The 14,757-nt window shown below is 44.1% G+C and overlaps 1 protein-coding gene across 2 annotated transcripts in view; it reads right to left on the bottom strand.

Moving 5' to 3' along the window:
* Window positions 1-14,757, bottom strand: part of MAP4K5 (mitogen-activated protein kinase kinase kinase kinase 5) — a 525,125-nt gene that overhangs the window by 125,775 nt on the left and 384,593 nt on the right. For both annotated transcript variants that reach the window (XM_085626992.1, XM_085626993.1), the window contains one exon: window positions 927-1,035. In XM_085626992.1, coding sequence (XP_085483118.1) covers window positions 927-1,035 — 109 coding nt within the window. The remainder of the gene's footprint in view (window positions 1-926; window positions 1,036-14,757) is intronic.

Raw genomic sequence — 14,757 nt, 5'->3', positions numbered from 1 at the left:
AATTGGCTGACTGACAAAACATTGAAGACACTCCACAATCCCTAATATTTTCTGACTGTGGAGGACGTGAGGAACTATTTGGGAGATTTGAATGGCTAAAGTTGCATATATAACAAAGTCTAAATACAAAATAGTGCTCCTAATTAAGAATGGGTGTCTCCACCCACAGACAAGAGTGGATAATGCATTAGATAATACAAATATTGGCAATTTGTTAAGATTAAGTACGAAGTAAGTAATGAGGGTCACCTATTAAAATACCAGACTATCGTTTCCAAGTTAGTGCCCTTCGTAGGGCCTGGGACAGAAATTTCTAAGGAGCACACAGTAAGCACAAATAAGTGTCTATAAACAGAGTCTAGTGATAATTTTTAATTGAATATATTAGTTAGAAACCACAAGTGTTAGTAACCAGGACCTAAGATGTTGCAGTTGCATAGCTTGCTTGATTCTCCCAAATGGCTAGTCAACTTTCTTGTATGTGTACAAAATAACATAAGCATTTAGGCCTATAAATTACAGCCTTTGTGGCAAACTCTTCAGAGAGCATTATCTAGGCTAGGGGAAAACAACTCGGGTGATGCTAAGAACACTGAAACTTTGTACGTCAGCTAGTAGTAAGGTGTCTGAATCACTAGAAGAGAGGATGTTTCCAGCCTCACTTTATTTTGGACAGTAAATGTTTGAGAGGAAAAACAATCCCTAGATTGAGATTCATAAACATTCTCAAAGAACTAAAGTCATTCAGCCTAATGATTTTTTTTTGTGGAGATGGCTCCTTCAGTAGTCTCCAACCAGCTCTCCATTTTGCTTTTTCCAGATCCAATCTCATATCTGGTAGGCTATTTATAAAGATAAGCAACCTGCTGAAAAAAATCATTGTAAAATAACATCAAACCTTGAAATGTAGTTTTCAATCGGCTTACCGTGGTAATATTCTGTCAGGGAACCTGTGGGCATGTCCGGCGAGGCCTGGTTTTTTAGCTTGTTCAAACAAACTATTAAGGTTGTGTGAATAAAGCTGAAATGTTTTTCCTATTTAACAAAAGAAAACATACAAACATTAACATTCCATGGTACTTTTTATTAGAATATGTTTAGGAGAGCTTCAGCATTTGTGCCCCCAATTTGAAACATGATCCAAACATATCAAAGATTTGCAGGAACTAGTACAAAGTGCTGGATGCACACCTCAAAGCAGATGAAATTTGGAGCCTCTATACCCAAGCGAAATTTACACTAATTACACAACAATGCTCAATGAGGGGAAAAAGGAACTCCTAAAATCTGACCTCATAGAAAATAGGGCTTTTTAATACATGGCAACATGAAAAGTGGCAGGGTTTTTATAAAACATTGGATATCTGTGGCATGCTGGAAACTTGGGAGTTGTATATTCGGCCTTATAAAGGGTTTCCTTGTTGTATATTCTCCAGCTGAGATTTGGCACCTGGTTTTTGACTACTACAAGGAAATAGAAACCCATCGGAATTTTCAATCGATATACGCATACAAACCATATAAAATGTCAAAGAAATATTTAAAATAATGAATGTAAAAAGCTATTCATCCAATATAACACAGAACTTAAAAATATATACATAAAATTAACACACACTCTTGAATATCCTGTCTACAGAATAGAAGCAAGAACGCATGCACTCTTCACTACTTGTAGCCTTCTTCTCTATGCTCCTTCTATATAATGCGATAGTAAATGAACGGAACCTTATAAATGTGCCTATCAACCGCAGCACTCTTTTTGATTCCACCTTCAATTCCACCAATAAAGGTTTTATCCATTTGCACCTAGTCATAATTAGAACATTGGAATGTTGGAAGCTCCATTGAAAACAATGGAGTGCTCCGGGCTTTTAATGGCTGGTAGAAGCCTGGAGCTCCAACGTTCCAATGTTTGTTCACAGTTGTTGCTGTGAACAAAGGCCTCACCGAGTCTGAGGGAATTTCAATCCTCTCGGGCTCCGTGAGGCCTTTGTTTTACAAATTAGAACGTTCTGCCCTGTAGGAGCAGAACGTTCTAATCGCTTTGCAGCCCTCCGTAGCGTGCTCTACCGGCCAATGAAGGCCCGCTCCCTTGTTAATGGCCCTCACATTCGGCTTTGGCCTTTAGCGCTGGAGAAACCCTCTAATGGCCGGTAGAGCCCACTATGTCAGATTCTAAGGCTATATTAAAAACCAACAAATAAATTGAAAATGTAACTTGTATTCTATATGTTTGAAATTGCAATTGTCAGATTCTTCATTAGTAGACGCTCATTTCGCGGTATAACGTCTTACCTGTAACATTCCTACGGGAAATTCTAAATAGAAGTGTTTTGAGTAAGAAGGCACCAGCATATCAAAATAATTCTTTAACATGGAGGTTTTGACATTTAAAAAAAAGTCTAACCTAAAGAGCAGTCTAAAACTGAGATACAAAATAAACATATCTTGACTTCCCTGAATCTTCTTTTAATTAAAAAAATGGTGATGCTTGTACTTACATTAGGGTCAGACACACATCATATCAGTGCTCATCAAAATATTCCTTTACAAGCTTAATCCATGCTAGTGGTGTAGCATATTCTGTTAGACCAAACTAGGGCCCACAATAAAACAGGTTTAAGTGCAGCCTCTTCTGGAATGCCCAGATCTTGAAATACCAGCTCTAACCTTAAAAATTGTGTTGGGGCTAATTTAGGTAATATGAAAATCACCCTCATAAAGAAAGCTTTGCACCTCCGACAGACAATTACACAAGTCTTCTATAAAAATATTTAACAAAAAGGGTGACAAAAGGCAACTTTGTCTCACAACCTTAAAATGATTCTTTACATCTCCTTGTGGACAGCATCGCACAGTTGCGTTATTGCCATAGGTAGATAGTCTGTATTATGGCTTAAGTAGTATAATTTTGAATTTGGCCACCCAGCAGCAGTTTTTTATCCACATTATTAAAAGTCGTCTTGAGACTGGTAAAGGCCATAAAAGTGGCCTTGCCTCTCAAAGGGACATATGCCATAATAAGACAATAGAGGCAAAATTCCTGCTGAACTGTTCCCATTTTCCTTTGGACATTTATTATTGCTTCTTTTTCCATCATTGTCTTAAACCCACTAACTAAAAATGTTCTAAAAGAAAAAATCCTACTCTGTCTAATAAAGAAATTTGACAGTAAGTTGAAGGAACCATTCCGTTACGCTTCTTACATATGGGCACTATCAAGGCATGACAGCATGATGGTAGCACAGTCTCCTATTTTTACAAACTAATAGAAAAATGTAATAAAAAGGCCACACATGATGTCAGGCTTAAATGAGAAGAAGTCTACAGAAAGCATTTTGGGGGCTCCAGTTCTCGATTCACTTCCTCTAATTCAACGGCTCGTAAATTTGATTCACAATGGGACCCTTCCCCCAAATAAAGTCTCTCTTCCCATAAAATACATATTTTTGCTTGATCTCATTACTACAAGAGGCTTGAAAGTTGGTGGAATCATGCATCTTAAGGTATAGGACTTTCTGAAGATGCATCTGCACCATTCACACCATTTGCAATATGCCTGCAGAATTCAGGCCAAGTTTTATTGTTGCAAATCCTCTCTTTATCACAAATACTCTTTTGTGATCTGATTTTTTTTTTTTAAATAGTTCAACGATGTACGCTATCTTGCCCAACCCCAGACATTCTCTCTAGGCTGGCCGTCGGATTTTAAGACTGCGGTTTCTTGATCGCACTTTATGGTGCCTGAGAGCTTCTGTGTTACGCTCTATTTACAGGCACTTTGCACTTTTTGGTGGCTCTTTTGGGAAGAGGTTGGGGGAAAGCCGTGCTTTTGGCTTCATGGTAACGATGTGTTTGGAGCGCGATTTTTGCTCCGTCTTGTTTGTACCACCTAGAGCCAACATCTTGAGGTTAGTGGTCTAGTGGCTTGGGTGCCTCTAGTTTCTTCCCTCCCATATAAGAGATGCACAGTTGGCACGCAAATGGCGCGCCTAAGGCAAGCCTGTCTGCGCCAAGTCCATGCCCAGCGCTAACCATGATGCCCAATCTGCCATTAATCAATGCATCAGTTATTTCAGGGAGATACTTCTGGCCTTGAATACCAATCTGTGCTGTCACCCGAAGAACTATGCCCCCTCAGAAACGGGTAAGAATATTTTTTTAGCCTTGTCTAATAATGTTACCAACGAACGAGTTCGGCTGCTTCCTGAAGCAGGCAGGCTTTCATTGCCACCGAAAACAGACTTGGCAATCTTGGCATTCTGGGCAAGGCTCTTTTATGGCTCAAATCTTTCTTGGAGGCCAGATCCCAACGGGTGTATTTACACCTGAATTTTTCCTCTCCAAAACCATTCTGCTCTGAGCCCTGTTTTAATTTTTACACTGCCCCATTGGCGAATGTCATCGAATCTTGGGGTGTCAAGGTAGTGTCTTTCGCTGACGACACCCAATTGCTTTTTGTCATTCCAAGATAACACGAAGGCAGCTTTTCACAATTTTAAAGAATGTCTTAGGGGTGTTGCGGCTTGGATTGATGCAAACTGATTAAAATGAAACTCAAACAAAAGAGAACCTTTGTTTTGTAACCAAAATAGCCTCCCACTGCCTTCCCTCTGGTGGCCTGATGAACTTAACACCCTCCTGATCCTACCACAGTGGTTAGACATTTGGGCATTATCTTTGATTCACTCTCTCCTTTGAGGCTCAAAATGAACACATTTCATCTGTCTGTTTTGTGAAGATGAAAACTTTAAAGAGGTTTCTTGATCTGGTCCCTGAAGAGACAAGGAAAACAGTAGTTCATTCACTGGTTACATCCCACCTGGACTACTCAAATAGTCTCTGTCTTGGTCTCCCTGCGTATTTGAAAAGAAGACCAGTTAGTTCAGAATACAGCGGCAAGACTAATCAGGAGAGTTCCGAGGCATCAAAATCTCTCCCCACATTTGGGACACTTGCATTGGCTCCTGGTGGGACAATGTATCAATTTCAAAGCTTTGACGTTAACTTTCAGAGCTTTTTATGCTGAGGCCCACGTTATCTGTTGAATAGACTATCTCCATACACTCAACAGAGGGCACTTGGATCCAACAAGAGTCGCTTCCTGCGGATCCCAAAATTCTTGAAGACCTGTCGTAGCAGCAGGTCCTTTACTGTGTGGATAGCAAAACTATGGAATAATCTTCCTTTCAAACTATGGCAGGTTGAATCTCTGTCTACCTTTAAAATGCATCTCAAAACCTGGCTATTTGACTCTGTTTAGTCCCACATTACTCCAGCATGTCATACTGTCTACTAGAGCGCCTGAAAGCTTCTGTTGAAGCAGCTGTGCGCTTTATTAAGTGTCATTCGCAGATTCCTTACCTTAGAATTATCCCCAGGCATTAGACTGGATCCGGAAATTTTTCTTAAGCAGTACACATGTATGCCAGTAGGTTGCGTTGTTTGGCTTCGTGTGGCATCATCGGTGTCATCCGTCCCAGCGTGCTAACGTCAGTTACTTTTCACAACTTTCCATGCCAGAAGCGCATAGTCACGTAGCACACAGACTACTGGTGTGTTGAAAACTAGGGCCATGAAAAGGGAAAGCCCTGTCCCTAGAATTCGGTTCGCAGAGCAGGGAGGATGGGTGGTCGGTAAGGAATCTGCTGCTAGATAGTCTCTACCAGATAAGGCATCAATGAACGTTAGTAACTTGTTCATTTGATAGAGACTTCTAGCCACAGTTTCCTTACCCTAGACTAGATACCCAAGCAATATCTCCAAGAGGTGGGTCTGCGGACCAATTTCACATGAGTAAGTCTTGCAGGACGAAATGGGCAAAATGTCCATCTATACAGACCTCACTGTCGAAAGCAGTAGTGTTTGGTAAACGTGCACAAGGGAAACCACGTTGCTGCCTGGCAGGTGTCCAGCACAAGAACCTAACATGCTAAAGAAGTGGTGGCAGTTTTAGTTCTGGTGGAATGAGCACGTAAACCGCCAGGGGGTTGCTTCTTAGCCAATGCGTAGCAGATCTTTATACAGAGCATGATCCATCTGAGCTGGTCCACTTTTGCATAGCCCGTCCTTTCTTCACTCCAGCATACCCCACAAAGAGTTGGCTGTCTACCCAGAACTCCTGTGTGAGGTCAAGTCAGAACGACAACGCTCTTTCGGGTCAAGACAGTGAAGTTGCTCCTCTTCCTTGAAGGGATGAGGCAGGCGTAAAAAGTAGGCAGAGCGATAGTTAAGCCTATATGAAATTAAGAGAGCGCTTTCGGACGAAAGGAAGTCCTTGTACGATGCACCAGTTTGTCTTGGGTAGATGTTAAGTAAGGAAGCTTGGATGACAAAGCCTGAAGATCACTGACTGGGCAGACGTTATTGCCACCAGGACAGCCGTCTTACTGGTAAGGAGCATGAGTGGGCAGTTGTATAAGGGCTCTAACTGAGTGCATATCAGGAACATCAGGCCCAGATTATGGTCTCACTGAGGCATTATGAAGGGAGAAGAAGGAAACGTGTTGCAAACCTTTTAAAACCATGTACAATTGGGGATTGTAAAAGGGAAGGTTGGTCAGGCAACCACAGAAAAGCAGATGTTGCAGAGAGATATCCCTTAACCGTGCCCAAAGCAGAGCCCTGCTGGGCAAGGGAAAGAATAAACAGAAGAACCTGAGAAAGAGGAGCAGAAAGAGGGTCAGCTTTTTTCTGCACACCATGCCACAAACTAGCTCCAATGGCAGGTGTATACCATTTTGGTGGAGGGACACCTGGCTGCAAGAATAACATTGCAGACTTCGGGTGAAAAGTTGAAAGCTGTCAAGTGTTGCCGCTCAACACCACGCCAGAAGGCAGAGCGTTGACACGTTTGGGTGGAGAACTCTCGCCTGCTGCTGTGACAGATCTTCCCGAAGGGGCAGCCTGACAGGAGGACCGATGGCCATGCTCACAAGTTCAGGATACCAGAATCTCTGTGCCCAATCTAGACCAACAAGGATGACTTGGGCCTTGTAGTGACTGATCTTTCTTGAGTACTATGGGCAGGAGTGGTATGGACAGAAAGGCGCAAAGATGACCTGAGCTACACTCAATACAAAAAGCTTCACCAAGTGAGTCGCCTTGGAAACTCAAGCATGCAGAATTGCCGCCATTGCGCATTCTCGTCAATGGCAAATAGATCTAACCAGGGTTCTCCCCACTGTTTAAGGAGACTTTGCACCACTGCTGGATGGAGACGCCATTCGTGATCCACTAGGCATCTGCAGCTGAGTTTGTCGGCTCTGGCGTTCAGAGAGCCTGCCAGATGTTGAACCACCAGGGATATGCCTTGCTGTTTCATCCATGTCCAAAGATGGAGGGCCTTTTGAAAAAGGGTCAATGAACGCCACCCAGCCATGTTGGTTGCAGTACCACATGGCAGTGGTGTTGTCCGTGAACACTTGCACCAGTCTTTGATGGATGGACGGGAGAAAGGCTTTCAATGTCAACAGGATCGCTCAGAGCTCCAACAGGTTGATGTGGAGTCTGGATTCCCATTGAGACCAGAGTCCTCCGATCTCCACCTCTCCCAGATGGCCACACCACAGCCCAGGAGTGACGCATCTGTCACTACTGTCAGATCTGGTTGGGGAAGGGAGAGAAGTCTGCCGCTGACCCAATAGCAGTTCATTAACCATCAGTGCAGATCTTTTGCAGTGCCAGATCTGGACCATGTCAGAGTATCCCCATATGCTGCGCCCACTGGAACTTCGGGTCCCACTGCACAGCCCACCCGCATATGCCAGCTGGCATGAGTCACAAGCAGGATTCAGGAGTTAATGAGACCCAGCAGCCTCACAGAAATCCAGGATAGAGGCTGAACCATCGGTATCATAGTCTGAATCTCCTAGATTCGTAATTTGGGAGGATATGACCAAAACTGCACTGTGTCCAGAGCAGCCTGATAAAAGAGTGCGTCTGAGAGGCGGTCAGGTGCGACTTCAGCACATTGATGGTGAACCACAGTGAGTGCAGGAGGTCCACCGTGGTCTTGATGTGACAGACGACAGCCTGGGATGAGTCTGCCTTCAAAAGCCAGTCATCCAGATAGGGGAAGACTGGCACCCCTAATCTTCGCGGATGAGCTACCACCACTAACACCATGATGAGCACCCAAAAGGCCTGACAAACAAAGTGCTAGTAGCCTACCATGAACTGCAGGTAACGTCTGTAGGCAGGCAGGACGGGAATGTGGAAATGTGTGTCTTGCAAATCCAACGCCACCATCCAGTCTCCGGGTTCGAGGGCAGACAGGACTTGAGCAAGTGTGAGCATTTTGAATTTCTCCTTTTTCAGGAAGAATTTGAGAAGACGTAGGTCTAGGATAGGACGAAGACCTCTGTCCTTTTTGGGCACCGGAAAGTAGCGGGAATAACAACCATGACCTACTTCTGATGTCGGCACCCTCTTTATGGCTCCGTTGTCCAAGAGAGCGGTCACTTCCAGAAGGAGCAAAGACATGAGCCTCTGCAATCCTGTCGTTAGTAGGTGGTATGAGTGGAGGGATAGTCACAAAAGCAACAGAGTAGCCCTTTCGGAAAAACCCAGCAGTCAGATTTTATCAACCTCCAGCGGTGCATGTGATGTGTATGCTACCACCCACTGGGTGCTCATGATGGTCAGAGGGCAAACTAAAGAGGTTTGGAGGCTGCGGCTGCTGGGCAAAGGGGGCGGTGGACGGGTCCGACCTTTGGCTACCTGATTCAGGAGGTCTGTGGGTACAGAGTCATTGACTATGCAGGGGCTGGGAATCTTGCCAGCCATGGTGGGTGGGTATGATCGCAGCTGTAAACCTCTTATGCAGCCACTAAAGGAGCAAAGGTGAATTGGGGTTGACAAGGGGCCATGGAAAAGTTGAAGGACCTGGCCGTCGCTCCGCTATTCTTGAAATGTGCTCCAGCACTGAGTCCGCCTTATCTCCAAAGAGAGGGGAGCCATCAAAGGGCATGTCCATATGCGAAGCTCTGACATTCCCCCGAAAAGCCTGTAGCCCTCAGCCAGGTGTGGCGCCTAAGGGCCACCAAGGATGAAACTGCTCTGCCTAGCAAGTCGGTCTTGTCCAGTTCACAATGTATAGTGAACTTAGTTGCGTCTCTTCCGTCATCCATAGTCTGGGAAAGTATGGCCGAGCCCCCTGCAGAACCACAGGCAACACCTGTGCAACCGAGTCCCAGAGTGAGTAGGAGTAACTGCTCAAAAGGCTAGTGGTGTTTGCTGACTGCAATGGAGGCTGGCGGAAGTTAACATCTTCCCTAAGACATCCAGCCTCTTGGATGTCCTGTCTGATGGAGTGGTATGAAATGCACCGGAATTTACTTTGGAGGTGGAAGCTTCGACCACCAAGCTCTCCAGGGTTCGGGCTGGGTGAGGAAACTAGGGTTCCCTGGGGCGGGGAGATGGCGGCGGGCAATTGTGCTACTCACAGGATCCCATGTGGAGGGCTTGGACCAGGTTCCAAGTAGGAAATATGTCAGGGCTTCATGAAAGGGGAGAAGCTGTTCAGATTGGTTTACTCCCGGCTGAAGTACTGACATCAAGAAGTTCGTGTTGACAGTGTCAGTAGGTAGCTGAAGGTCCAGGATCTCGGCTGCCCTTCTCACCACCCCTGCAAATGAGGCTCCCTCCTCCGTAGCCAAAGAAGGAGAGACCAAGACAGTATCTGGAGAGGTGTTCAGTTCACTGACATCTGCCAGATTTTCACACTAGGTGTCCTCTGTGTAATCTAGGGGCTGGTATTCTTCAGCATTCAGTGGCCCCTCCCTTTCTTCCCCAAGTCCTAGCCCATATGAATAGGGCACAGATTCCACCCTGGCTCAATGTTGGAGTCGGGGATGAGAATGGGGACAGCACCGGGGACGTCAGCATCTGAGCCGGCACCCCGGAAGGTCGAGATGACTTGACCAGCGCCAGTCCGGGTCTGGTAATCGATCCAAGGAGCCTGACTGGTGGCAGGGGCGAACCCGCCAGCAGAAGAATAGTAGGGGCCCTCCCGAACCCACAGGAACTGAAGGCACGCTGGCGGGGCTGAACCGACCAGATACAAGGTGCACAGCTTCATAAAACCTACAGAATTGAGCGGGAATTGTTCCAGCTCCAGGAAACTCAGGGAGGCAGAGAGATGGCCCAGGCATAGGCGTAGACACCGAGCCCGGCCTGGAATGCCAATGTTCTCATCTCATCGGATGGCTTCGATGGACGGGTGAAGTCGAAGACCTATACGGCTGCTTACTCTTATTTTTGTGGGACTTAACCGAACAACTTCGACGAAGAACGATGGCTCTGTGACCAATCCTAGGACCTTGCTCTCTACCAGGATCGTTGTGGAGTCGTACATCGAACTGCAAGGAGCTTGCGATATCACTCCCTCAAGGCCTTGGAGTGCATGGCATGACAATAGACGCAGGTCTTGGCATCGTGGTTGCACTGGAGACACCAGAAGCAGACAAAGTGTGGGTCCATCACTGATATTTTCCACTGACAGGCACCGGGCTTAAACCCAGCCTTTCTTGTGTATATAACCCTGCCACATCAGTACAACAATGTTTCAGAAAAAACTTTGACAAAAGGTTGAAAAAGGTCAGTCAGAAAGTGACTGAGGGTACCTACAGATCTGCGCTGATTGTGCTGAAAGAAAAGAACTGACATCAGTCCGCTGGAGTGGCCACTAGATAGGCATCGCGCACGTCACTTCCGACGCGGACGATGCCACGTGGAGCCGAACAATGTCACTTACCAGCGAGCTGAGGTGCTGCTCACAAAATATTTCCGAATTCAGCCGGAGGCCTGGGGATCATTCTAAGGTAAGGAATCTGCAGCTATAATTCTCGTTCAGATATAACACACACAACGCATTTCTATATTTTACTGTTGCTTTAAACATACAACATAAAATAATCTTTACCTTCTAATAATGCCGAGGGGATGTGTAGAACCGAAAACAAGTCATAAATGGGAGGAAGAAAATACATGTTATAAACCATGAGACACAAAGTACATTAAGTTCATTTTAAACTTCATTAAATATTGTAGGATCGATCAATAAGTTACACATAAAAAACTATAGTGTTACACATGCAAAAATACAGGTCCATTTAAGAATATGTACCATATGCTTAACACTTGGCAGAAGACATCAACGCATAGTTTTACAATAATCATAATAATATCTTTTTATTTTAATTTTATTTTTTAATAACAGTTTTTATTAGAAACAAACTGCAGCATTAATGACACATTATAGACATTTGAGGCAAAATTATACAAAGCTCACAGCATTACTCCACAACCTGAAAGCCATCGGGTGCACATAGGCTTACGCCATATTAACATCTGAACAATCACTGTAAGAGTTGCAACTGTATCCCCGGACCAGGAGACACTACTTGTACTCCAAGTTATCTTCCCTTATTTGTCTTGAGGCTGTATAAATTAGCTACTCATCTTCCCCCTCCAGCACCAGGAGTCTCTCCCTCCTCAGATCCACTGTTGGAGAAACACAAATCTCACCCCTGCATTTATTCCAGCGTCCCCAATTATGGTCCCATTTGCGTGGAAATCCCCTTCCCTTATACACTGTTTTCTCCGCAATCATAGCATGATCCATGTCTCTTGTCCAGTCCCTTAAATGCGGGATAGTGTCCGCACCCCACTTCTGTGCAATGTTTCGTTTCGCTATGCACCACCCCATAGTGGCCCACAATAATCATAATGATATCTTACAAATGTGAATTATGAGACAGTCTGACTATCTGAAACATATGAAATATAATTTGTGCTAAAAAAGTAAACATAGGTTTAAGTTATTTCAAGCAGCCCAGAAAGCGACAAAGGTGGCATCATTTCCAAATTACTGTAAGGGTAATTCGGCTGGCAGGGAGGAGTTAAAGAGACAAATATACAATGCTTAAAGGCTGGATGACTTTCAGTGAAACACCTTGAATAGCGTGAGACATACTGCAACTGTGGCAAATGTTAAATAAGCATTTGCAATGCAATAGGTCTCGCATTTGAGAGGGTTTCAGCAATTAGCATTATAAATCACAATGCTTTTTATTTATGCGTTTGTTTTTTAAAACAGATAAATTAAAGGAATTGTTATTTACAATGCCAATAGATTAAACTCTCGCAAATGCAAGACCTATTACGCAACGTGTAAATGGATCTGCGCCCCATGCAGCCTGCTGTGTTGTCACGACCATGAAACCAGTGAAAGTTAGGTGAAAATAAAACTATAGTTATGCACTGCTACAATTAAGATGTTAGTAGTGAACGTCTTAATTACAGCTGTACATCATTATAGTTTTCTTTCCTCCTAACTTTCACAATGCACGCAGCCTTCAAATACCAAGCAGTGGGGGAGGGGAGAAGGAGGCGGCAGCTGCCGCGCTGGTATGCATTGACAAAGATGAAAACAGGAATACAACACAGGTGGATGTTGCAAAGCATTTAACTCATGTCCCTGCCATGCCGTAGTGCGGAGCAGTGGAAATGCGACCGTGCATGCGCTACATTTTCGCATTTTCATGTGTATTGGTGGCAAAGAAAGCGGGCGCCCGTGTAAATCTTAAAGCGGGCGCTGTGCTGAAACAAAGAGCGGACCACGGGGGCGGGACGGAGATACACGGGGGCGGGACGGAGATGAGGGGCTACAAGCCAAGGGCGCCATTAGCGAGTTTGTGTTAATTTCGGCAGCCACGCACAGTCAAAGAAACAGGCGGCTGCCATTCTCGAATCTAAAGATGCCTTGCGCACATTTTAAAAGCTGTTGCAGGAAAGCATGATGTGTCTGCAGTAGGACAAAATGATTAAAGAAAACAGTGCTCACAAACTAAATAAACATACTGTGTAATCACACAAGTAAAAAGTCTAGTCCTCATGGAAGGTTATAAATGCAGACAAGGCGTTACTAAGGAGGCACTAACAGACCTGCTTAAGGAATTAGAAGCAACCATTTAGAAAGGACAGTAACAGGAGCCAATTGAAAAGATGGGCGGAGAGTGGGCAGAGTTTGAAGTCATACCTGAATACAGCATGCCTTGCAGAGCAGCACATGCGCTGCCCAGGCATGACCTAAAAACTGGCTGAAGTCAAAGAACTGCTGACATGTGGATGACCAAAGCCCGCAGCAACATGACAGTGTGGAGCACCCGCTTGAGGGAAGCAACTTTAAGACACGAATAATACCAGTATGAGCATTTGCTCGATATACGAATGTACAGAACGTAGATGGGTGTGTATGTCCGTAATTTCACTGGAAGGTCTGGGGGCCCACAGCACCGCGTGGGCCTTTGTTACACCCCTCTGCACCACCTCTGAAAAGTCAGTACCAGAGACAGTCAAATCTGCGAAAAAATATGAAAACTCGATAGAAATAACTTCTGTGGGAAAAGGATACAACTTTAAAAACCTGTGGAGAGAATTTGAAAAATCATTCTTTCTTAAATCAAAGTAAAAAAGAATAAGAAACGTTGGTATTTATTTTCAAAATCCGGTAGGTTTATAAAGGAGGAAGTTTCCACCTTGAGACTTTAAACTAGGGACAGAGAAAGCCTTGCTTTTGTGGCGGGTTCTCCTCCTTCAGCTAGCTCACCCCTCTGTTGAAAACATTCCTGCATGGGTTACAAAGGCCGAACATGAAACTCAAAGTGTACAGTTTCCACCTCAGTCGTGGACTGCTGTCTCTTCTCATAAGGTGTTCACAGTAACTGACAGAACAAGCATTTGCAACGCAATAGGTCTTGCATTTGCAAAAGTTTAAGCTATTAGCATTGTAAATGGAAATGCCTTTTATTTATGTTTCAAAAATCAACACATAAATAAAAGGCATTGTCATTTGCAATGCCAATAGCTCAAACTCTCCTAAATGCGAGACCTATTGCATTGCAAATGCTTGTTATCCTTACCCGCAGGGTGAAAAAACCCATCTTAACTCTAAAGCAGTACCACCCTTCACTGCCTTTGAGGTGATTTCAAAGAGAATCATTATAGTTCTTTCAGTCTCATTTCAAAGCTGAAGCATTTTTTATTGTTCTATAAAACGAAACCATAGTTATTGCTTATTAATCTTAGGCAACCAACAACCACTGACAATAGTTGTGGCTTGTTGTAGGTGTATTGTTACTTGTTGTATTATATATCTGGATGCAATGACAGGAGCAGCAAAATACAGTCGGGCTAAGCACAGATGTTTAGCCTACCAGTTTTTAAGCCACACCCTTAATTATAAGAGCCATGCCTCCTGGAGAGACTCACCCTTCCCTCCACACACACACAGTTTTTTCATTCCACCTAAAGCCCTGAGTAAAAATATGAAAAGTCTGTACATAGAATTACATCAATAATGAAAAACTGATTTCTGGAGACTATCGCAACAGACACTTTTAAAACAAACCAACCGCATGTTTATTGAGCTGAAGAGATGCAAAGATCCAGTTGAAACCTCAGGATTCAAAGTCAGAACTTGTAGATTTCCTGTAATAGTGTGGCGCAGCATCACAACATACTGAGCCATATTCCAGCACTCGAACATGTGATCAGCAAGCTAAATAGGAGTCCGATTAATTAAAACAAAATATATATATGGAAGTATGATTCTGCTTCTGCTGTATGTCATTACAATACACATTTGTGAACTGTAGGTTACACACAATACTCTTGTAGCAGGCATATTAACCCTGTTGGGTTATTTTACGACAATTCAAAACCGTGACCTAATTAAACACACAGTTCCCT

Source organism: Triturus cristatus, chromosome 9 (assembly GCF_964204655.1).
Source record: "Triturus cristatus chromosome 9, aTriCri1.1, whole genome shotgun sequence".
Lineage (NCBI taxonomy): Eukaryota > Metazoa > Chordata > Amphibia > Caudata > Salamandridae > Triturus > Triturus cristatus.
The sequence above is the reverse complement of the archived record's forward strand: the minus strand, read 5'-3'. Positions and strand labels throughout refer to the sequence as shown.